Genomic DNA, 25,068 nt, shown 5'->3' with positions numbered 1-25,068 from the left:
AGACCTTGGTACAAGTAGACCGAACTCCCTGCAGCACAAATATTTTGGCTGTCCGTTCACTACCACATTATGGATCAGGGAAGGGCATAGTCTGCTGTTAAGGTAAAAATTGTGCCCATATGTTAATACTGTTTGATCCTGTATTTAGGGTTAATAAGCTTTGTAAAGTGAGCACCCTAACAAAACGTAAGCGCGGACTGCACTACTGACAGTGGTTCCTGTGTAACCATGTGTACACATGTTTGTAAAGCTCAATAGAAGACTACATACAATGCTCGAAGAAAGCGTTCTAGTGACATGCAAATATCTGCAGAAGCTTGAAAGCAAGACTAATGATACTTTGCTTTCAAAATGTTCGCAAAACAATGCAACTAGGAAAAAAAAGTTTTTCTAAATTTCTGTGAAGTTATAGGTAACATTTCTTTAAAGCAACATTTAGTAAAATGTGTTGATGTATGAGTGTATTACCAAAAAATATTCATAATGGAAAAATCAGTGCAACCAGTTTCAAAAATATAATAAGAAACATGGAAATAAACAAACAAGCATTGGCAAAGCCAATAAGACTGATATAGGTGGTCAGCATTTTGGTTTTATCAATGTGCTTCTTGATATGGTTTTTGTAAAACTTTGTGGGAGCTGCCAGGCCCTCACCATTATAACAAACATTGGCAAAAAGCAATCACATTTTTTGGATCGCAAAAAGCACGCATTGCTACAGTAGTTCCCAACACTGAACAAAACTATTTTGAGTGCCGATATGCTACTTGTGCATCAGAGAAAGCCGGTCGTTGAATAGATAGTGCGAGAGAGAATAAAAAATTACAAATGAAAAAAAACAAGAGTCCAAGTTAACGTAAGACCTAATTAGGAGCCTGATTCTGCAAAAAGTCACACAATTACACCCACGGTATAGGCCCTTGCATAAGTGCTGATTTATGTCTTTCAGGAATTCACAAGAATATACAGAAGTAGGCCAGGAAATTGTCCTTATAGAAAATTGTTCCAACATGCTTTTCAGCTCAAGAAAATGTGCATGTATAGATTGGCACATGAGAAACTTATTGAGCCTTTACAAGTTCCCTTTCCCTCCAGCCACTTTTTTCTCCCAACCTTGGTAAAGTTTTAATGCTGCATTGTCAGGGGTAAATTTCCAACCTTTCACAGCATAATCCGAAAGGCTAATGTCAGATCTTTTATACAATGAGATTGCTGCCATGATTTTTAGCAGCACTACATGGCCCCAAAGCGATAGGTGGATTATTATAATAAAAAAAAAATTTACAGGACAGTTAGATTTAGGAAGCAACCTATCCTGTGGACAAGTATATATTTTAATAAGTTCCACACCCCTGCAATAGGTCTGGCATCGCCATCCAGCCTTTTAGCTATTTGTTTTCTCAGGGTTTTTGCAACAACAACAAAACAAAAAAACTGTTTGAGGGGGCGTGGCTAGCTGCCAACGATGGCTGCCGCAGCTTAGGGCATTTATCCACGCTTTCGGGGCGGAAAGGGTCTGGTGACCGTGCGGCGCCCAGCATGAAAGTGTGGGAGAGTCAGCGGCTCCGCAACTGGCAAAGCTCCGAGGCGCGAGGAGGGGCCTGCAGCCTTCGCTGAGACAGCGAGGTAACCTGTGGACGGTGGCTGGGCGGAAGTGAGGTGAGGCCGGGCGCTGACGCCGGAAGTGGCGGACCCCCGGCGGACTCGTTGACTGCGCGAACGATATATCCCCCTGGAGAGCCTGTGGACTGGCGGAAGGTGTGGACGCCGGTGCCGCGATACCAACACGGCTCCGGGGACGAGACGGCGGCCGGGAGCGGCGGAGCGGCCCAAGCATCGGCGCACCCGGGACTCGGTCATCCGGAACCTCAGGCGGTTAGGTCCGCCACTGAGTGCAGAAGAGGGGGCCCCGGAGGTGTATGAAGCGGAGAACGGGAGGAAAGATCTGCAGTGGGCCACGAGACTCCGCGAGGCGCCACACTCCCCCCCCCTCCCTCCGCCCCCCCCCACGTTCTGAAGCACCGGACAGCGCTGGTGACGGCCGCCCGTCGGCCTCCTTGATCCGGCCGTCCCGCTGAGGGCCTCCCCCTGACAACAGAGATTTCCGCAACGCAGCGCAGCACAGACACGAGGTGAGGGCGGCCAGAACTACAAGCCTTGGTCCACGACTTTCGGATTGCCTGAGGTGTTGGTGGACCTTGAGGGTGGGGGTCACATAGGCGGGCTGCAGCACAAGTGAGAAGCAGTCGCGAGTCCTGAACAGCAGCCGCCGAGTGCGAAGATACTGTCCAGGAGGCACAAGTGCGACTTCTGGCCCGATCAAGTGACGACCCCAGCTTGTGCTCAATCTACTTGCAGGCTGTCCAATATGGCGAATAGGGGCCCTAGAAACAGCTCCACGCAAGCCAAATTAGACAAATTTGCCTACGAAAAGCACACTCCCCCGCAGGAACAGAGCAAGCAGCCCGTGAAACCGGCGGACGCGGAAGGGTCGAAGAAGGCTACACTAGAGGACGTCCTTACCCTTATCCGCGCAGTCCTCCAGAAGATTAATGAGAGAGTGAAACAGGTCGAGGTGGTAACCAAGTCACTGGTCGAGGATGTGTCAGACCTCCAAATTGAAATGGGTAAGCTACGGGCGGACAACAAACTACTCAAGGAGAAGCTGGACGACCAGGAAGGACGTTCGCGACGGAACAACGTCCGCATTATAGGGGTGCCGGAATCTGAAACTAAGGGAGCAATGGACCTCTATGTGGAGGATATGATCAAGAACAGACTGCAACCGAATGGCCTGTCACATTTCTTTTCAGTGGAGAGGGCACACAGGGTGCCGGGGGGAAAGCCGAAAACGGGAGGACCCCCGAGGCCGATCCTGGCGAGACTCTTCAACTTCAGAGACCGGGACGCCATTTTACAGGCAGCTAGGGTGGCGCCGGCCATTCAGATTCAAAACTCTAAGGTATCCTTCTTCCCGGACTACACAGCGGAGGTATCCCGAAGGCGGAGGACCTTCCACGAGGTAAAAAAGACGCTACGTGAAAAAGAGCTGCCCTACTCCATGCTATTTCCGGCCAGGCTCTGTGTAGTTGCTGATGGAAAAGTCTGGTTTTTGGACTCCCCTGAGGTGGCTAGAGATTGGCTCGAGGGCTAGCATACTGCGGACAGGAATCGGAGGAACCACAGACGCAATACTGATCAATGTGCGGACAGCCGGACGGGGTCACAAACCTCAGGAAGAGGAGGGCCGGGAAGGTCCCCAACTCGGGACCTCGTGGAAGCAGATGGAAATGAACACTTGGAATAAGAAAATGATGTACCGCTGTCTCTTCCTTAAGGAACTACTGTTTTGTAGCTGCAATTGGACGCTGGCCTGATTTGCCCCGGGAGTGAGCAGGGATGCCGCCTGCCGAGGGAGACATTCTCCCCCCTACACGCAAGTACTCTGGTTTTGGGAGGGGATAAGCACTCTGCTAAGTTGGGGAGGCGGGCAGTTGGAAGTCCGTTAGGCAGGGGGGCAGGGAGGGGGGGTTGTTTTGAAGTTGATTGGAGCACACATGTATGGTCAAGAACTGAACCTCAACACTCACGTGATGTAATGGAACATTAGTTGAAACGAAGGTGTAAGGGCTGCTCTATCAGAATGCAAGCCGAACATTTTAGAGACTTTGTTGCCGTACATGGCGGATAACCCTTCAATTGCACTGGGGGACATAGACCCGAATCCCCGGGGTCCCCCCATAAGACTAATGACATGGAATGTACGAGGGCTAGGGGATAAGATCAAACGGGGATTAGTGTTGACCACACTGAAAAGACAGAAACCCACTATAGCGATGTTGCAAGAGACACATTTAACGGGTGGGACGACTAAGGCCATGGATAGGAAAGGGTACAAAATGCTAGTACACTCGGAATTTACGTCCGGATCACGGGGAACCGGTATACTAATACAGAAATCCTCACAGTTCATTCCACTACAGACTAAGATTGATGATCAAGGATGCTTTGCCACAGTGCAGGGGCAATGGGAGGGTAGACTCCTTAATCTAGTGTCGGTATACATTCCCCCTGCGCTCCACTCGGTGCAGCTCTCGAAATTGGCTGACTTTTTACTGGCCCTTCCTGGGGGAGAGGTGATTCTAGGGGGGGACTTCAACGCCATAGTGGACACCCAGCTAGACAGATTCCCGGCGGGCGGCCCCACCGGGGGATCTTCCCACTTCCAGCGCTTCATGTCTGCCATGGGTCTTATAGACATATGGAGACGTTCCCACCCCCAGTCCCAGCAGTTTACCTTCCACTCCGCAGTGCACGGAAGCCTTTCGAGAATAGACCATTTCCTGACCCCCGGTAACAGCACCCAATGCATAGACACCGTAGACAATCACCCCAGGGGTATCTCTGACCACTCCCCGATCACTCTGACAATATCCACCCATGAGAAGGCACGCCGGTGAATATTCCCTATACACGCTACATACCTAAAGATCCCCAGGGTCCGAAAGGCTCTTAAGACGGTGACAGCACAGTATTTCGCTGAGAATGTGGATTCGGTGTGTTCATCGGAGGTCCTGTGGGAGGCCTACAAGGCGGTGCTTAGGGGACAAGCAATAACCTCGATCACGGGTCACAAGAAAGAGAAAGCCTTAGAACTCACCACTTTAGAAATTACTTTACAGGAACTGACGACAGCACACGAACGGCAACCCACGTCAGCTACAGCACACGCACTTGCCATTCAACAGCAACTCTACACGGATCATTTGAGAACTCAAGTGAAAGGCCACATCTCTGACGCACAAAATAGGGTCTATGAGGTAGGGGATAAGGCGGGTAGAATGCTGGCCTGGTTAGACAAGCGGGAGGGTGGCTTCAGGGGCATCCAGCAGGTGAGGAACAGTCAGGGGGTGTCCCACACGAGCCCTGAACTCCTAGTCGAGGCGCTGGCGGCTCACTTCGAGGGGGTATACACCCCTGAGCGGAATGTAACAAATGAAATGGCCAGAGAGGCATTGGAACGGATTGAGGTCCGTACGCTCTCCGCAGAGGCTACAGCGGACTTGGAGGCAGACATCACGGCAGAGGAGATACAGCTGGCGATTAACGCATTGAACCCGGGCAAGGCACTTGGCCCAAATGGTATACCTATTGAATGGTATCAGGCAAAGCCTGAACTACTGAGCACCCATCTTCTAGCTATGTATGAAGAGTGTCTAGAGAAGGGAATGCTCCCGTCAGACCAAAGACTGGCCACTATAGTAGCAATCCCCAAACCGGGGAAACCGCCGGAGGACTGCTCCTCTTACCGCCCCATCTCGCTGCTTAATGCGGAAGTTAAGATCCTCGCCAAACTCTTGGCGACCAGACTTGTACCGCATCTGCCCGATCTTATACACCCAGATCAGTCCGGGTTCATGCCTCACAGGAACACGGCGCTGAATCCGCGCCGACTACACGGGATTCTGGCACAGGCAGCGGTGATTACGTCGCCGGCGGTTATACTGACCCTTGACGCCAGGATGGCCTTTGACCTGGTGGAGTGGAATTACCTGTTTGAGGTCCTGTCTCGGTTGGGTTTCGGCCCCAAGATTATTGCGTGGATGAGATTATTATATACTGACCCGGTTACCCAAGTGGTGGCCAATGGCCATGTCTCGCGCACATTTCCTCTGGGGAGGGGCACTCGTCAGGGGTGTCCACTCTCGCCACTGTTGTTCGCAATTTCATTGGAACCATTGGCCACCCCGATACGAACCACTCCACTGTTGAGGGGGATCTGCTGGGCGGAGGGCTGGGAGGACCGGCTCTCCCTTTATGCGGATGATATGCTGGTATATCTAACCAATCCGGAACGGGGGGTGCCGGCCCTTCTACAACTCTGTGACAGCCACGGGAGTATTTCTGGCTATACAATCAACTGGACCAAATCGGAGATGTTTGTCCTGAGGGGCCCGACTCCAGTGCTGAGTATAGACTGCCCTCTGAGGATCGCAGGGTCCTCATTCAAATATTTAGGCATCCATGTCACTAGGGATCCAGCGGAGTTTATGGACAAGAATTTGGGGCCCCACATTGAGCGGCTAAAGCAGGATGTTAAATTCTGGGCGGGGCTGCCCCTCACATTGCTAGGGAGAGCCACTCTGTATAAAATGATGTCCTTACCCCGATTTCTGTATGTACTCGAAAATACCCCCTATCCAGTGAACCCTAGATTCTTTCAGAAAGTGGCGGCGCTGGTGTCGAATCTACTGTGGGGCAATCTCCCACCACGTATCGCGCAAGCCAAACTGAACAGAGGATGGTATGATGGAAGAATAGCGCTCCCCAACTTGAAACTGTACTATTGGGCTGCGCAATTAAAGCATATCAACTGCTGGATACATACTTCACAGTCCGAGCCGGCATTTCAAGCAGACAGGGCGCAACTAGGCACGAACAGTCTACTGGCCCCACTATATGATAGTACTAAAGCGCGTAAACTGGAGGGGCCCACCAGACTAACTGCAGCGCTGTGGCATACGGCAACAGCAGCGTTGGGCTGGAAGGGGAAGGTAACGAAACTCACGCCACTGTGGGACTCAAAAACCTTTGGCAACATGCGAAGCAGCAGAGGCTTCTCTCACTGGGACATGATAGGAATCTCCGCGGTTGGGGATCTTTGGGAGAAGGGCGCAGTAGTTCCTTTTGACAGATTGCGAGAGCAATATAACCTGGGAGAGAGGGAACTATACAGATACATTCAGATACGACACGCACTGCTAGCGGTCATTCCCCTGGACAGTACCTTGCCGGAGGCATCCCCACTGGAAGACAGGCTTCTCACGGAATACATGGTTGAGAGGGCAACCTCCCTTACATACCTTAAATTACTCAACAACCTACCGGATCCACTAGCTAGACTGAAGGAGCAATGGGAAAGGGACGCCGGGGAGATGGACGAACATGAGTGGAATGAGGCGATAGCGTCTCCTAAAGAAGTGGGTATCTCGGCAAGACTGAGACTAGTGCAATTAAAAGTCCTACATAGAGTTTACTATACTAGAACCATGCTCCATCGCATACACAGAACACAACACCCTTTCTGCCTTCGTGGATGCGGGGAAGAGGGCACATTTTTCCACACTATATGGGACTGCCCCCGTATCCAGGAGTTTTGGCGACAAATAATGCGGACGATATCACAAGCGTTAGAGATTCTGCTGTTGCCCGATCCGAGGCGGTGTCTCCTAAATATATGGGAGGCGACTGACGTCTCTAGACATGATCAAACATGGGTCACAGTGGGCTTAATAGTGGCCAAACGAGACATCTCACAGAAATGGGGCGCAGCCGATGCACCTACGGCGGCACAATGGGGTCTTAACATGGATAGGGTCATGGTGACGGAGCGAGCAGTATACTCCAACAGGGCATGCCCGGGGAAATGGAACAAAATTTGGTCCAAGTGGAACATATACAGAGGGGAGATTTGTGATCCCTTAGCAGAGGAGGAGCAGGACGAGTCTGAAGATGATGAGGATACGGGATAAGGGGCCACTTGGAACACACGAGGGAGAGGGTCCACGGATTTTAGATTGCATTGGAACACACCGGACTTGTCCTGGGCGTCAGAGTAGTGGCGTCACCATAGGGATGATACCTGGAAGGTCCCGCACACACCTGATAATAGGTTTTGGGGATGGGTGGAGGTTCACGACAGGGAATAAGTACAAGGGGGTAGTCATCGAACCTAAGAACCAATAATGTACGACTATAATGGGCTTCCTTACGTTTTATTGTTATGTTCTTATTTTTGCAAAAAAGAAAAAAACAAAAACCACACTGATTGACTGAAAAATGGAATAGCTGTGCCTTTTCTCTGAGGCGGTGATAATGTAATGTAGGAAAAACGACAAAAGGATTCGCATTGGATATTACTGCATGCTGACAATGTTACTGTGATGGCGGCCAGCCCGGATGGGTTTCAGGCCTATAAATGTATAACTTGAAAGGTACAATAAAGGTTTTTGAAGAAAAAAAAATTTAATAAATAAAATAAACTGTTTGGGAAGCACCCGACGAACAATGTAAAATAAAACATTGGCTGAAGGTTCAAGTGTTTGGGAATTAATAAAAAAAAAAATAATATATATATATATATATATATATATATATATATATAAATAATTAAATAAAATAAAACACACTTACACAGACACACACCCATAATATTCCATGACAGTAAAGGGAACTACTTAGTGTGTGGATTTGCTCCTTGTGAAACAAACATGTGCTGTAACTCTAAAAATCAGCCAGTGGCTGCAGTGGGCTGACGCATTGCCCCTTGACAAATGTGAATGACAACCATAGACCAATGGATAAAAGCTGGCTGAAAACCCGAGTAAGTAACTAGTAAATATACATCATTTTAGTAAAAGCAAAAAAGTATTGGCCAGCAGACCCAAAACAGATAATCTGGCTGGCATTATCTATTAACATTTTGCCTTTAGGGAAGAAGAGGAGGAAAACTTAATACAGACAGACTGTTACGCTGTGAAACAGCAGTAGTCAGATAAACAAAAGGACCTCCTAAAGCAATGTACAATGCCATTCACAGGAGACAGGAACTGATGAGGCTGAAATGAGCCTTAGTTACATAAAAAGCGACCTGCTATCACACCAGGTTCTAAACACAAAGGCAAGACTAAAGTAACTACAAGGCAAACGCAGCAACTACACCCAGTTACAGAACTATCACCACCTGAATTTCTGGAGCTTTTCAAAGTGAGCAAGCCAGCCGACTAGGCCTCTGACCCTTTTCATTCTCAAATCTGCAAAAAGATACGATCAACTTCAATGGCCATCTCAGTAAGAGCACCATCAACAACTCCTTAACAGGAGTTTCCCCAAAGACCTTAAAATGCACACGCATGCCACCTTTAAAAAAAAAAACTAAACCTGAACAATTAAGACCAGACAACTACCGGGCAATAACAAATGGATCGTTCCCGCACAAACCTATAGAAAGAGCAGCTTACGTCCAAATTTCACAATTCATAGGCAATGCCATATTTTAACTTCTAAACTAGATTCCGTCCAGGAAGAGGCCCCAAATCGTCCCTAATCGCCATCTCGGTGGCCTTAAAAACACAAACCAGAACAGGTTTGCTGCCCTTCTCTTTGGACCTTTCAGCAGCCTCTGACACTGCAAATCATTATACACTCATCCTAATAAATCAGAATTGAGGGCACAGCTCTATTTTGGATCAACCCCCACCCCTACAAACACACAACAGATTTCAGATCCTCTTCTAAACCATTCAACAATAAAGGAGTAACACAAGGCTCAATTATCTCATCCATGCCTTTCAACATCTCCACAAAATCATTACCCGGTCTGCTCAATGGGTTTAACATCACCCGCTACAACTACGCTGAGGACATGCAGATACTTCTGAAACTGGAAAGCCAAAAGGATATTAAAACATCAAACTGTTGACTGCCCCAAGAGCCGTTGACCAATGGATGATAGGGAGCCACCTGAAATTGAATACTTCCAAAACGGATATACTCCGCTGTGGCAACAAAAAAATGAAGCATTTGCAATGCAATAGGTCTCGCATTAATTAAGTTTGAGCTATTGGCATTGCTAAATATTGCAACACCAATTGCAACAAAAGTCTATAAATTGTAGGCCAAAAAAAATGTGTATTTAATTTCATGGCACTGGTGGCATGCTGCTCTTTAGATGAATATGTTTAAAAGTAAAGTGGGCCATACTGCGATTGCTACAATAGTTAATCGTGGTTGCGTTAACAATTGATGCGTGCACTGATGGCTGGTGGTGTGTGTGCCTGTAGAAATTGTGCACTGACGGCTGGTGGCGTGTGTGCCCGGTGAAAGCGTGCACTGACGGCCGGTGGCGTTTGTGCCCGGTGAAAGCGTGCACTGACGGCCGGTGGCGTTTGTGCCCAGTGAAAGCGTGCATTGACTACTGATGGCGTTTGTGCCCGGTGAAAGCGTGCACCGACTACCGATGGAGTTTGTGCCCGGTGAAAGCGTGCACCGACTACTGATGGCGTTTGTGCCCGGTGAAAGCGTGCACCGACTACGGATGGCGTTTGTGCCCGGTGAAAGCGTGCACTGACGGCTGGTGATGTGTGCCTGGTGGAAGCGTGCACCGACTACCGATGGCATTTGTGCCCGGTGGAAGCGTGCACTGACGGCCGGTGGCGTTTGTGCCCAGTGAAAGCGTGCATTGGCTACTGATGGCGTTTGTGCCCGGTGAAAGCGTGCACCGACTACCGATGGAGTTTGTGCCCGGTGAAAGCGTGCACCGACTACTGATGGCGTTTGTGCCCGGTGAAAGCGTGCACCGACTACCGATGGCGTTTGTGCCCGGTGAAAGCGTGCACTGACGGCTGGTGATGTGTGCCTGGTGGAAGCGTGCACCGACTACCGATGGAGTTTGTGCCCGGTGAAAGCGTGCACCGACTACTGATGGCGTTTGTGCCCGGTGAAAGCGTGCACCGACTACCGATGGCGTTTGTGCCCGGTGAAAGCGTGCACTGACGGCTGGTGATGTGTGCCTGGTGGAAGCGTGCACCGACTACCGATGGAGTTTGTGCCCGGTGAAAGCGTGCACCGACTACTGATGGCGTTTGTGCCCGGTGAAAGCGTGCACCGACTACCGATGGCGTTTGTGCCCGGTGAAAGCGTGCACTGACGGCTGGTGATGTGTGCCTGGTGGAAGCGTGCACCGACTACCGATGGCATTTGTGCCCGGTGGAAGCGTGCACTGACGGCTGGTGATGTGTGCCTGGTGGAAGCGTGCACTGACGGCTGGTGATGTGTGCCTGGTGGAAGCGTGCACTGACGGCTGGTGATGTGTGCCTGGTGGAAGCGTGCACCGACTACCGATGGAGTTTGTGCCCGGTGAAAGCGTGCACCGACTACCGATGGAGTTTGTGCCCGGTGAAAGCGTGCACCGACTACTGATGGCGTTTGTGCCCGGTGAAAGCGTGCACCGACTACCGATGGCGTTTGTGCCCGGTGAAAGCGTGCACTGACGGCTGGTGATGTGTGCCTGGTGGAAGCGTGCACCGACTACCGATGGCATTTGTGCCCGGTGGAAGCGTGCACTGACGGCTGGTGATGTGTGCCTGGTGGAAGCGTGCACTGACGGCTGGTGATGTGTGCCTGGTGGAAGCGTGCACTGACGGCTGGTGATGTGTGCCTGGTGGAAGCGTGCACTGACGGCTGGTGATGTGTGCCTGGTGGAAGCGTGCACTGACGGCTGGTGATGTGTGCCTGGTGGAAGCGTGCACTGACGGCTGGTGATGTGTGCCTGGTGGAAGCGTGCACTGACGGCTGGTGATGTGTGCCTGGTGGAAGCGTGCACTGACGGCTGGTGATGTGTGCCTGGTGGAAGCGTGCACTGACGGCTGGTGATGTGTGCCTGGTGGAAGCGTGCACTGACGGCTGGTGATGTGTGCCTGGTGGAAGCGTGCACTGACGGCTGGTGATGTGTGCCTGGTGGAAGCGTGCACTGACGGCTGGTGATGTGTGCCTGGTGGAAGCGTGCACTGACGGCTGGTGCCGTTTGTGTCCGGCGGAAGCAGGCACCCACGGCTGGTGCCGTTTGTGTCTTGCGAAAGCAGGCACCCACGGCTGGTGCCGTTTGTGTCCGGCGAAAGCAGGCACCCACGGCTGGTGCCGTTTGTGTCTTGCGAAAGCAGGCACCCACGGCTGGTGCCGTTTGTGTCTTGCGAAAGCAGGCACCCACGGCTGGTGCCGTTTGTGTCTTGCGAAAGCAGGCACCCACGGCTGGTGCCGTTTGTGTCTTGCGAAAGCAGGCACCCACGGCTGGTGCCGTTTGTGTCTTGCGAAAGCAGGCACCCACGGCTGGTGCCGTTTGTGTCTTGCGAAAGCAGGCACCCACGGCTGGTGCCGTTTGTGTCTTGCGAAAGCAGGCACCCACGGCTGGTGCCGTTTGTGTCTTGCGAAAGCAGGCACCCACGGCTGGTGCCGTTTGTGTCCGGCGAAAGCAGGCACCGACGGCTGGTGCCGTTTGTGCCCGGTGAAAGCGTGCATTGACGGCAGATGGTGTGTGTGCCTGGTTAAAGTGTGCATTTACGGTTGGTGGTGTGTATGCTTGGTGGAAGGGTGCACTGACGTCTGGTGGTGTGTGCACGTGGAGATCTCTGCCCTTAATTGGCGAAGAAATGCAGGTTCATACTTTGGCATTTCCTCTCTATAAAGACACCACATTAATATTCTACACTCAGTAGCAGACTCAATAATGGGAATAGACTCAAAGCTCTAGCAATTAAACTCTGATACGTAGAGCTCAAAACAATGTGGAACTAAATAAAATCCCAAGCTTGAATCCAAACAAAAACACAAACCCAAACTTAAATCAAAAATATAATGGCTGCAATTGCAATCAGTTATTAAAAAAATTAGAATCACTTACGGAAATAATGTCAACTCTAATTGAAGATTTGAAGAAAGAGGCGCAGAGCAGGCCCCAGAAAATACCTATTTCCCCCCATCCTCAAACTCAGAGCAAGTCAACTATAACAAAGAGTGGCACGAGAATTAATCATCAATCTCACAATGTCAAGTCAAGCAGCCAACGAGAACAGCCCCTCTTTGCCGCTCAAGAGCATGTACCAGGCACCCAGAGAAGTGTCGATCACTCTGATTACGTATCCATCCTAAGCTCACTAACACCGAATGCCCAAGAAAAAAATAACTTCACTTAACACCGAAACTGTGTTAGCCAACTCATTGAGTCTTGCTAGACCCCCAAATACGACCATACAAACCACGATGGAAGGAAACCCCTTGTCCAGGAAGAACAAGAAGAAATTAAATAAAGCCAAAAAAAAAGGGCAACGCACTATTACAGTGGCTAGGAACAGATAAGAGTGAACCAACAACTAACTCAATTCCATCATCTGTAAAATCTGTCCATCACTATGAAGAAATTACGGAAAAATTGGATGCGACTTTAACTAAGGCTAACAATGACCACAATAACCCACCAGATCAAGTGCAGAATTTAATGAACCCAATGGAAAAAAAAAGTAATTACCGAGAATAATAAAAATAAAAAACCTCACAGTAATTCCACCAAGACCAGAGAAAATTTTATCAAACCGCTTAACAAAAATTCTCCCCTTATCCAAGGTGCAAAAAAAACACATCGATCAGGACCCAAAGTATAAAGCTATAAATTATCATGATGTAATTCACTTGCCTAAAATAGAGGAGGAAGTAACAAATACTGAAATGCTCACAGAAGTGCCATTAACACGAGTTAAAACGAGGGACGAGTATGAAAAAAACAAAACACAGAAACCCCGGATTCCCTTGGAAAGAGCCGAACACACGACGCAGCCCCCTCAAGAAATAGCAAGAGGAAGCGACCTCCTCACAGACGTTTGCCTCTCGAGTCCTAAATCAAACAACCAAGAACAATATCTGAATAAATTAAAACTTAACCTTTGTGAGTTACCTTCCCAGCCTCAAGAACACAAAAAAATACTACTGTATCCAGAATACGCATGGCAAGGAAAATGGGACATTTTAAATAGAGGAAACATTTTAAAATTATGCTTGCAGCTCCCCGGACTAGAAAATGTAAAATCAACGGATATCGAAAGTGTGACTTTTCTTGAACCTGAACAGGGCCAGAAAAACGATTTGACAGTGGTAACTTTCTACAATAAAGACCAGGCCTCAATCCTAATGAATAACAAAAACCAACTGAGCAACTGGGGCGTTCAGGTCCGTTTCCCTACCAACGTTAACTACCCAGATTTCCTAAAACATAACATATGCAACTCCACAATGGTCGGCAACAATAAACTAGTGTTAAAACAGGACAAGAACATCCAGCAGCCCTCCTCGATATTATGTGGCCCTCGACCAGGAACAAAAACTGTGCCCTGGATAGAGAACCCACTTCAAATAATATCAAAAGCGGGTGGCCCACGCAAATGTGTACTCATGCCTCATAAATCTCAAGACTGGTCTTGGCTCTCTCAGGCCTTAGGGTAAAACACAGAAAACATTGAACGAAGAAAAAACCAACTACGATGAAGTACACTATCTTAATATTTGCTCTTGGAATATTCGAGGTTTAACAAAAGAGAAAACTGAACGGCTAACCATGGGCCTCCAGAAGACCCAGGACATATTTGCTCTTCAAGAAACTTGGGCCCTGGAAAACACAGTCTGGGAGGATTTTACTGTCATCGAATCTCATGCCATTCCTTCTGTTGCAGTTGGCCATGCCTCCGGAGGTGTGCTGATCGCCGTGAAGAATACTCTGGTCGCAAAGGTATTACTGCTCTTTAAAGGCCAGGGTGACTATACTTTTATTAGCATCGAGATCCAGTGCCATGAAAAGGAAAAATTGAGAAACCAAAAAATTGACCTCGGCTGCGTCTACTTGCATCCCTCCAAAATAAGAGGGGAGGCCACACTGAGCAAAATGCTTCCTGATATAAACAACCTCGATGCTCATCACCCAAACGATATATGGCTGATAATGGGCGACTAACACCAATCTAATGGAGGCAGGCTCCACCCTTACTTTTCAACCATCTTCAGCATCATCATGGGAAATCATTGTGGCTGACTTCAGAGAACAACTAGCCTCAAAGTCAACAAAAAGTCTAGACAAAGGCCTTCCTGTTTCATCTTCCCTCTCAGAGCAAAAGCAACTCATAATTACCATCAAATATAAATTAAATAAGTTACAGCGAAATGATGCTAATAATGAAAGTGCATATAAATCTCTGCGGGGTGAAATATCAGCTACTCGAAAAGAATATAGGACGGCCTGGTTTATCCTTAAGAGATTGGAAGAAGAACACCACTGGGCAGCTGCCCATGAGATTATAAAATCAAAGGAGCAAAGAAAATTCTGGAGATGGATAAACAAGGCTACTAAAACCGCTCAACCACCCAGTGCAACAAACATCTCTCTTGCCGACTGGGAGGTTTACATCAAAGCACTTTATACAGAACCGAATGGCATTAACTGCAACAGCCTTTCCATCCCTAATCACACTAATTCCCACGACGATACGATGCCAATTGTTTAGATAACCCGCGCTTATAATAAAGAAAATGCGATCAGGGAGTGCCCCAGGACCGAACGGTATTCCCACCCAAGTATACAAAGCCTCTGCCCAGAAATGGGCCATGCTGCTGGCTCCTCTTTTTGAGACAGCAATACTGGGTGAGTCTATCCCGGTTTCCTGGCGAGGATCGTTACTCATCCCCATCCATAAAAAAGGCTCACGCTCCAGCCCTGACAACTATCGGATGATAGATCTTCTCGATGTAGACGGGAAGGCATACGCAAGTGTACTTCTATCAGAATTAACAACTTGGGTGGAAAATTGCAATTTAATTCCCTTCACACAAACCGGCTTCCAAAAGGCCTGCCATATTGAAGATAATTTGATCTGCTTAGCCCATATGATCGAGACCACACTAGCCACGAAAGGTAAGTCACTATACTTGGGCTTGATTGACTTTCGGAAGGCTTTTGATAGCGTGATTCACCCCAAACTTTGCGGAAAATTGGCAAAATGGGGCATTCCTCAGCCTTTACTGAAAGCTCTCAAAGCTCTACACACAGATACCTGGGTGAAAATAAGAGTCACCTCAAGATGGTCATCAACTAATAAAATCTTTACCAACAGAGGCTTAAAATAAGGATGCATTCTTGCACCCTTACTTTTTAATCTGTATCTTGCAGACCTTCCTGAATGACTAGCCCGTTGCCGAGCTTTTCCCCTGAGAATTGAATTAATAAAAATCCAAACTTTGCAATATGCTGACGACACTATCTTACTCGATCAAACCCAGGTGGGCCTCCAAAGACTGTTCGACTCCCTCCTGTTGTATTGCAATACCAACACACTGGAAATCAATATTACTAAAACCAAAGTTATGACAGCTTCCTCCTCGAAAACAAAAAAAGAGCACCTGGTTCATTGAGGGGAAGGCATTGGAATTAGTCACCACATACAAATACCTTGGTGTCTGGATAGATCACAAAGGGAGACCGGCCACGCACATAACCGCAATGCAGGGTGTCGCCCGCAGCCTGGAGGGGGCTTTCATAAGAACAAAGAGAGCCCTCCATTCCCCGGATTTTGCCCAGTTAATAAAACTGATAGGCGCAAAATTCCTGCCGACAATAGCCTTCGGTGCCACAACCTATAAAGACAAAATGTCCATCTGGCTAGACAGAGCTCAGTCAGGATGCTTTCGTATTGTGTTCCAACTACCAAACTCTACTTCACACGCCCAAATCCGAATGGAATTCTCTTTGTCTTCCCAACACTGGGTTATGAGTGCAAGATTTATTGCTTATAGCTTAAAAACAAAACACGCTTGTCCTCACTCTAAAGAGCTGTATATGGTCACTGCTCAGCAATCCCGATACATCTTGGAACAAATACTGGACATATTGCTTGGAAACATTAAAGGCCCAGAACATATGGACAATTTGGTTACCAATAGAGACGATATCCAAACTTCTGACTAAACGAATGTTTCCTTTTTATGTGCTTACTGTTTTTATTAGAATTTGATTAGTGTTCAATTTTTAAACAGTGCCTGTACGAATTGCAATTATTTTAATTATGCAAATAAAACACTTACTTGAGCATGCTCAAGACACTGACAGTAGGGTGCTTGAAAAGGCAACTAGGGGTTTAGAGATGCAGCAGTCTGTACTTTTTTAGTGAGCCAAATTGTCCGATAAAACAAAACTGTGCCCACATTGAAAATCATTTGCATTATCGTGCTACCGTGCACAACAGCAGCTATTTCAGTTGTAATGAGAAGAGAGGTTCCTCCTTTAACTACGAATGCTATCAGTAAGTGCTGCTGGATGCCATGAAAAGCGACGGAGAGAATCCACAGCCATCACACTATGAATCTTTCCTCTTTTAAAAATCTACCAAATAGATGAGACCGAGTGTGTTCTCTCTCTATTTGTGTACCAACCAATAAAACACTTTAATTAGGAGTCATAGCCTACGTAATGTATTGATGTAAATAGAACGTAGTTGATTTTCAGCTTCGGTTATCAAAAATCAATGAAAGCTTCCTACATGTCATTAACACAAGTGTACACAAAAGGAAAGCGCTACAGTGATGCTGTGCATTTAAAGAAGAAGCAGGAGTGTATAGATCTATGTGGTTTAGGCAACAAGATAACATGGAGGGTAGCAGTTTGCTTTCCATGTGATAACTCTATCCATGTAAAACGTATGTTTTTGTCAGCGGCACCTACTTGCGAAACCCATTTCTCTTGTTGGTGGTGCTAATGAAAGACAGATGGCTGGCCAGCGCGCGTGAATGCAAGCGCTAGGCCAGCCAGTAGCACTTTGAAAACTCACCTACTAAAGTCTCTCCAAGCAGCGCATGCGCGCTGACTTAACGAGACCCAACAATGACCCACTCTGCGCCTGGCCAGATCCAAGAACACCTCCAAAAATATATAAGGAAAGACCTTGGAATTATCATTGACTCCTATCAATTAATCCACAAGTGGATAAGGTAACCAAATTATGCTCTCTCTCAATTAAAACAATGCAAAAACATCTTCCCGCATCTAGGATTACCACACAAGGTTCAAGCTACCATCTCTCTTGTCCTATCAAAACTGGATTATGCTTATGATCTATATCACAGCTCAACATTAACAACTATTTTAAGATTACAAAGAATTCAGAATGCTGTTGCTAGACTTTCACTTACATGTAAAGCCACAAACACACATCTCCCCTGCTTTGAGGGTGCTACACTAGTTACCAGTTGCAAGATCCTCCGTCATGCTGCTCTGTATCACACACAAAGCAATATATGACATCAGACAACTCAATTGGGGGGGGGGGGGAGAATATAATACCTAAAACATAGGAACCTATGCTCAAAAATGGATCAGTGTGTCAGTGGCTACATAGAAGAACTAGGGTGGAACATACTTGTCTGCTTTAGGAGCCAAACTGGCATTCACTACCCTCAAACTCAAGATCCACAGACAACCATCTCAACGGGAAACATCATTTACTACGAAGTCGTTACCACGCGTGACGTTTACTACGGTTCACTTACCACGCAAACGTCTTTTCAAAGCGGGTGCATTCCACGACAGTCTTTACCTTCAGTCTTCGTTCTTTCGTCCTGTGTGTTCATCATTAAGAAAAAGGAACTATAAAAAAGAGGGGGCTTGGGGGAGGTCTTCCCCCCCCAAAAAAAACAAGCGGATTGAAAAAAAAAAAAAAATGAGAAAAAAAACTATATTAAGTGCCTCTGACGATCAAGAAAAGAGCCTCCCCAGCGACGTGGCGTGTACGTCATTATAGTAGTCCTATCTCTATTTTTCAAAACGTGTTTTGACGCTCGTTTCCGTGAAGTGCAGCTGGTGAAAGGCGTGGAGAGGTGAGATAAGGATCCAATGTTTATACATAAAAAAAATATAATTAAAGCGCATTGTAAATTAAAAAAGAATGGTAATCTGTAGTATTGGTTTGTTATAAACATCGATATTTTGCTTTGTTCGGCAGTTTGGAAATTATTTTTTTAGCCTATCAGTATCATTATGTACAGGACGTAAGAGGTTAAGTAACGTAAATTTTGCGGTGTATAATCGTGCGTTGGAAAATGCTGCGTGGTAAAGACGCATGCGAAGTAAAATTTGCGTGGTAATGCCATGCGTGGTAAACGTTAGCGTTGTATTATTATATATTCCATCTCAACTTCAGAAGATTGGCCAAGAGCTGGCTCTTACCCACATGACTATAGTCACAACTCAAGACTATAGTCACAACTCAAGAATATACCACAACAGTATTCTCCAACACGTCAAACTATACTACTCACAGTATGGAAAAAAGCTGTTCTACAACTTGTAACCTTTGTGATGAATAGATATATGTATGTGAAGGGAAAACTAAGTACTACACTACAAGATACATGTGTATATCGTATCATATCGAAACTGTTGCTTACATGAACATACAGGTGCATATATAGATAGTTATGTCTGCTACAAAAAACTACAATAAATGGCATGTGTACAAATATATATTTAAGTACAGCAATTTGAAACCATTAAAAAAAAGGTACCACAAGATAAATGGGAAGTGCAAACCATGCAAATATTGGTCAATGTACTTATGGGTATTTAGTGCAGCTAACAACTTTACCAAGATAGATAGATAGATATATATATATATATATATATATATATATATATATATATATACACATACATACATACATATACACAATTACATTTTGGTATTAAAAACAAATGTCTGGTCTCCTTCCCATCACTCCCCTCAACTCAAACCTATCTGACTATGAAATCCTAAACATCCTTCTGAAATTTCCATCCCTCCTTTTTAGCCATACCACCCAAAACGCACATGACCACTACTTACAAAAACCTTACTTCCACTTTTCAATTACATTCCCATTATTATATACCTACTGCAAACTCTACTAAACCTGCAAGAAATCAAGGGAACAAACTTAACATAACTAATGAACAAGAACACAAAAAAATGCCAACATACGAATTAATAATCATGGGTTGCGGAGTAGCTTTTACTCCCCGAAAAAGCGCGTCAATGTTATATCAGGGGTCTTAAGCACCAAATAAATACATGTGCAATTGCAGTTACTCTAAAAACTAAATATAGAACCAAAAATACGATTCATCATAAATACAGCAAAAGAAATACGATACCACTACGGGGAGTCTCATGTACATTAAAACATAGCCAACAAACTGATACTAGTAGACCGGTGAGGTTCCAGGCCAAAAGGTGTGGATCGAGTGCCCGACTAGCAAATCAAAGCGAAGCTGCTGCATGCTTTGGGCATGAAGGCAGCGCCTACTTTAGAAGGGAAAGGTCAGCCCGATCCGCACTGGGCTCGTTTTAAAGGAGCAATGCCACCGATAACCACGTTGAGAAAATCACGAGTAAGTCACGAGTAAGTCACTTTACGGCAGTACATACGTGAACAAAACCCTTATACCGCATTGGTGAGTAAGTGAAAACTACCATAGAAGCTTTTGGCAATAACTTTCGCATGTCATTGTCCCTAAACCCAAAAAGACGTTCTACAAAATGTAGGAAGCTATTCACAATGGACACTTATGTCTGATATAGTCAACAATACCGTGTCCCATCAAAACAAAGTTACACGGGCTTATGTCAAACTAGAGGAGGCCCTCCTAAAACCAAATCTCCGTCTTCAAAATTTCAGCCATTATAGGATGGAAACATGTTGGACATCTTAGTACACGGTACTTCGACTTACAGAACAAGTTCAGGTTGCCCAAAAAAAGGGGGCACCTCTTCGCTTCAAAAATGCGCCCAAAATGACAGCCTGTAGCACTCGTGACACGCTGAGGTCGCGGCCTCGTAAATGACATGCTACATTTTGAGACCGGTCAGCAATTAGCACATAAACTGATAGAAAACTGCATGAATTAAAAAGCTTTCCAGAAATGCCGTATGATAGCATGGAAGGCCGGGTCAAATGCGGTGTCAGCGGAAACAGGCCGCAGTGACAGCAGCGGGAAGAGCTCGGGGGAGGGAGGCTGACAGTGCCAGGAACGGCAGCGCAAGAAACGAAACCTAGTGCCACTGACAGCTACCCACGTGTGAGCGCCGGTGGGGGGGCGGTTATCAACTGCTAAGATCCCCGGTCGAAGACTACAGAGCTACCTTTACCCACACACGTCTACCAGAGAGGCCAGGCCCACTCTCTCTCTCAGCTGTCATAAGTCACACGTACATGACACCACTTAACCGGGCCCTGAACATGGTCAGCCGTGCCAATATGACCAAAGGACGAAACCCTTAGAGAGCTCAATGTTTGAATTCCACGTTAATTCAATAACTGGATTAAAATCCACCCTCTCAGTGGACAAACTCTTACCCCTGCAGGCCTGGACTGTAGTTGCTCCTCCAGGGTGTCCCGGGGGAGCTCTGCGGGGCCCCGTGCGGCAGCAGGTAATTCATGCCGTAGGTGCTTGCCTTGTTCTCGCGCTTCCGGCGGCCAGGGTGGTACTGGTGAAGGTGGTCATAGTAGTTTGGGTGGTGTAAGGGAGTGGTGGGCGCGGGTTCCGGCCGGGTACAGCCCGGACAGTGCACGGACCGCCGATGCCGTGGGAGCTGCTGCTGCGGGCAGTGCGCCCGATGAGAGTTGATGTAGCCGGGGGGAGGGGGGCTGTCATGACCCGGGGAAGAAACGGGGGAGGACGGAGGGCTCATCTCGGCAGGGGTATTCAAGCAGAGATAGTGCGGGTAACAGCAGTCTGGACCCCCTGGTGTACGGGAGCCCCCGGCGGAGGACCCACGCAAGCCTTGCTGGGAGGTCTCCCATATTTGCATCCAGAAGGCATTGGCAGGGCCCTTCTGCTCCGGCTGAATCCAGCCTACTCTGGGATCCATGCAGGGGCCGCGCGGGGGCTTCACAGAGGCACGGGTGCCATTCCCGGGCTGTCAGTGGGGGTAGGCGCGCGCAGGGAGGGAAGGTTATGGATGAACGTGATGTTAGGGGCGAGCTGTTGCTGTCTCAAGGATCCGCTCTCTGGCTCCTTCAAACTGAAACGCTGGACCAATGTGGCGGCGTCCTATCGCTCGAGCCGGGAGAGGAAGGAACTGCGCATGCGCGCAGGGAATTTAAACTTTTACTCCTCACGCCGCCTTGGCAACCGCGCACGCGCGGTCGCAATGAGACCCCTGTCCGCCCACCAGTGACAGCACGAGCAAGGAAAAGAGAGGACGCGCGCCTAATGGGAGTGCTCAGGTTTCCTTTACAGCACACCCCGCGTAGAGGGGAGGGATTGCCACACGCTCGCCTCCCGGCACGGTGGTCCGGGAGTGCAGTAGGCCCTCCCCCCCTCCTCCTCCTCCTCCTCCATCCGTGGCCCGAGAACCTAGTATCAGGAGGAGGGGGTGTCACTTCAGGAGCGGACCGGCCACTGGCCGTTAGTGTTAGAATTCACATTGGAGAGGTAGTCGCGAGCTGTGACGCAACAGTCGTGTGTGCATGCGCCTCCACGGGTATATTGAGCTGTCTGGCTCGTTTCGAAGTGGCGTGGAAGGTGACGGCTGAGGAAAATAGGCGAAAGTTTCCGCCATCTTGAAATGAAAACATTACATGTTCCGCAAGCGATATAGTGGAGTGTTCTTTCATGCCACCCAATCTTTAAACAACCACAGTTCTTTTAAGCGTTTTAACGCGTGCCTGTGATTTTTCACGTCAATATACAAAAATCTTGAAATACAATAATTATTTTTTTGTTTTATAATTTAATCAAGAGTTGGTGCCTTCTCCAAAGACATTCTCGGAAACCCCCGAGGCATTGTTTTTTGGAAAAAAAAATGGTGAAATAGAATCTTTATGTTTTTTTCTGCTTTTTGAAGTCAGTAGGCTCGTTGAGCTGGGGCGGGGCCAGTGCCAGTGCCAGATCGACATCTTCAAGTACGAGCTATCGACGTTCCCCCTCACTTGAGAGCCTGGTGCATACATGCCAACATTTCAGAAGAGCAAAGAGGGAGATTTTTTTGAAAAAAATCGGGAGAATGGGGCCGTGAATAGGGTTACTGTCATGTATGGGATTTGGAAGTGTGCTGATGCAGGATCGGACATTTGAAACGCAAACGCACGTTTTTTTCTTACCTTTTAGAAGCATGGAATGCAATGGCAGGCAGACAGAGGGTGATGCAATTGTTGTGCACTGGCCTGGCAGGTTGTTGGCGGTGCATGCACCCCCTCCCCCCCCCTCTGTAGCAGCCCGGACTGAAAAAGCTTCCCCTGCACACACACAGCTGCCCCCCCCCCCCCCCCCAGCACTTCACAGGTCTTTAAAAGACCATTCCCATGTTAATGACACTTTGTTGGTTTTTCACCCCTTCTAGAGCCCCTGCATGGCCACTCTAACTATTGCTGGGAGAATTAGCACTTTACACAATACCAAGCCCTGTCAGCTGAAACCCCTGAGGAATCGGGTTTTTGCTTGCAGGAATCAGGAGGCGGGAGACTAGCCTTGAAATCGGTAGTCTCACGCCTGAATCGGGAGGGTTGGCATGTCTGGCCTGGTGCTTTATTGGCAACTATGCAGTGCTGGCTGGGTAAAGTCGCAGTTTTACGAACAGTTAAGGGGAAGATCTTTTCGATAAAACAATCGTTGGAATTTAGCTTTTACATTCTCCTCTAGGGCAGTGAAGGATTGGGAGAAAACTAAAACCATTTTTTCCCCTGAGAAAAGGCTGCAGTCATTCGCCTGAATGAGTACTGTTGCCATCTGTTTAAATGGACCCTCACGATAGAACCGCTTTAATAAAGCTAGACCCCGTAGTTTTTCAGTACCAAGCATGATTATTCCCACATCTCGTCCCAGGCATTCTCTTTGATGTGGTTCATATACCTCATTGTTAGACTTGGCATTTTTTTGCTCGTTTCCCCTGAGTTTTTGCTTTCTGCCCCTTCTGGTTTTGAGACTGTTTTTGCTGGTGTAGTGTTTCTGCGCACTTTTCTCACTGCTGATCAGTGGTAAAGTGCAAGTGCTCTCTGTGTAAATTGTGTTATGGATTGGTGTTTCTGTTGTAAATAAGACCTGCAGACCGTGGAAGGTAGATGAAGAGGTTTATTTTACGAGCACAGCAGTGAAGGACCCAGCGCCTGCCGACCAGTCAACCAACTGACCAGGCAGAACACAGAGCCCATAGTCGTAGTCCAATTCTAGAACACAGGAGAAAGCATAGAGAAAAGGCAGACCATAGAGAAAACAAGTAACAATTTACAACACACTGCAATTAGTATTTTTTTTCCTTTGTAGTTTGATTTATAAGGAAAGGAGATGTGTTGTAAATTGTTACTTGTTTTCTCTATGGTCTGCCTTTTCTCTATGCTTTTCCTGTGTTCTAGAATTGGACTACGACTATGGGCTCTGTGTTCTGCCTGGTCAGTTGGTTGACTGGTCGGCAGGCGCTGGGTCCTTCACTGCTGTGCTCGTAAAATAAACCTCTTCATCTACCTTCCACGGTCTGCGAGTGATGAAGTTCTGAAAAATGTTGTCAAGTTGCTCAAGGATGGTCCTAGGCGAGAGAGTTGTGTACACATTTCTGTTCGTCCTTACATTAAGATTTTGGACGAGTTATCTACCTGTGGGGAGGACATTCTCTTGCGCAATGACAAATTTGTTCCGCCGTGTAGTCTCAGGCGCAAACTTTTTGATATTGCACATGAGGGGCATCTTGGACAGACTTTGACTCAACAGAGACTCGCGTGACTTTTGGTGGCCTGGAATGGATGCGCAGATTGCTGTGTGGGTTGAGCAGTGTGGCCTGTGCAAGGAAGGAGAAAAACGTCTCAAAGTGGCTGTTGGCGCTCGTGTGGGTGAGATTGCTTGTCCTGATGTGCCGTGGCATACCATTTGCATGGACTTCATTGGACCTATGTCTGAGCTTGGCCTACATCAGCGGTTTGCCATTGTATGTGTTGATGCATTTTCTAAATGGATAGTCGTCAACTTTGTTAAAGACATCACCACTGAGACCACTATTTCGTTCCTCAAATCGTTGTTTCACTCTGAGAGTTATCCTAACATTATTGTCACTGACAATGGGACCCAGTTGGTCTCACAAAAAATGCAGTCCTTCCTCTCCCATTCTGGTATGTCCCATTATCGTACTTCACTCTATAACCCTCAGGGAAATTGATTATGTGAAAGGATCAATAGGTTGGTGAAGGGAGTGATTCGACTTGCTGTCTCGGGTGGATGCACTGTGTCTGATCTTGTTCAGGAGATGGTGTATGCTCATCGTACGACTGTTCATGGAAATTCCATGAAATCTCCTTTTGAGATTTTGCGTGGAAGACCACCTGGTACAAAACTTGTTCCTTCTTGGTTCAAGCAACTTTTGTTGGGTCATAATCCTATTGGTTCCAAACATGTTGTGTCCTCTCCCTCTGGGGGTTGTACTATTTCAAAGGGGGATATGGTCAAGGTCAAACCAGGGA

At 47.5% G+C, this 25,068-nt stretch overlaps 1 protein-coding gene across 1 annotated transcript in view; it reads right to left on the bottom strand.

Annotated features, from left to right (window-relative positions):
• The window catches only part of TENT4A (terminal nucleotidyltransferase 4A), a 606,146-nt gene extending 584,066 nt beyond the window's left edge, over nt 1–22,080 (bottom strand). The window contains exon 1 of the mRNA XM_078687633.1: nt 20,977–22,080. Coding sequence (XP_078543759.1) covers nt 20,977–21,491 — 515 coding nt within the window. The 5' untranslated portion in view covers nt 21,492–22,080. The remainder of the gene's footprint in view (nt 1–20,976) is intronic.
• Between the last annotated feature and the right edge of the window lie 2,988 nt (nt 22,081–25,068).

This window comes from Lissotriton helveticus, chromosome 4_1 (assembly GCF_964261635.1).
Source record: "Lissotriton helveticus chromosome 4_1, aLisHel1.1, whole genome shotgun sequence".
In the NCBI taxonomy this organism is placed as follows: Eukaryota; Metazoa; Chordata; class Amphibia; order Caudata; family Salamandridae; genus Lissotriton; species Lissotriton helveticus.
The sequence above is the reverse complement of the archived record's forward strand: the minus strand, read 5'-3'. Positions and strand labels throughout refer to the sequence as shown.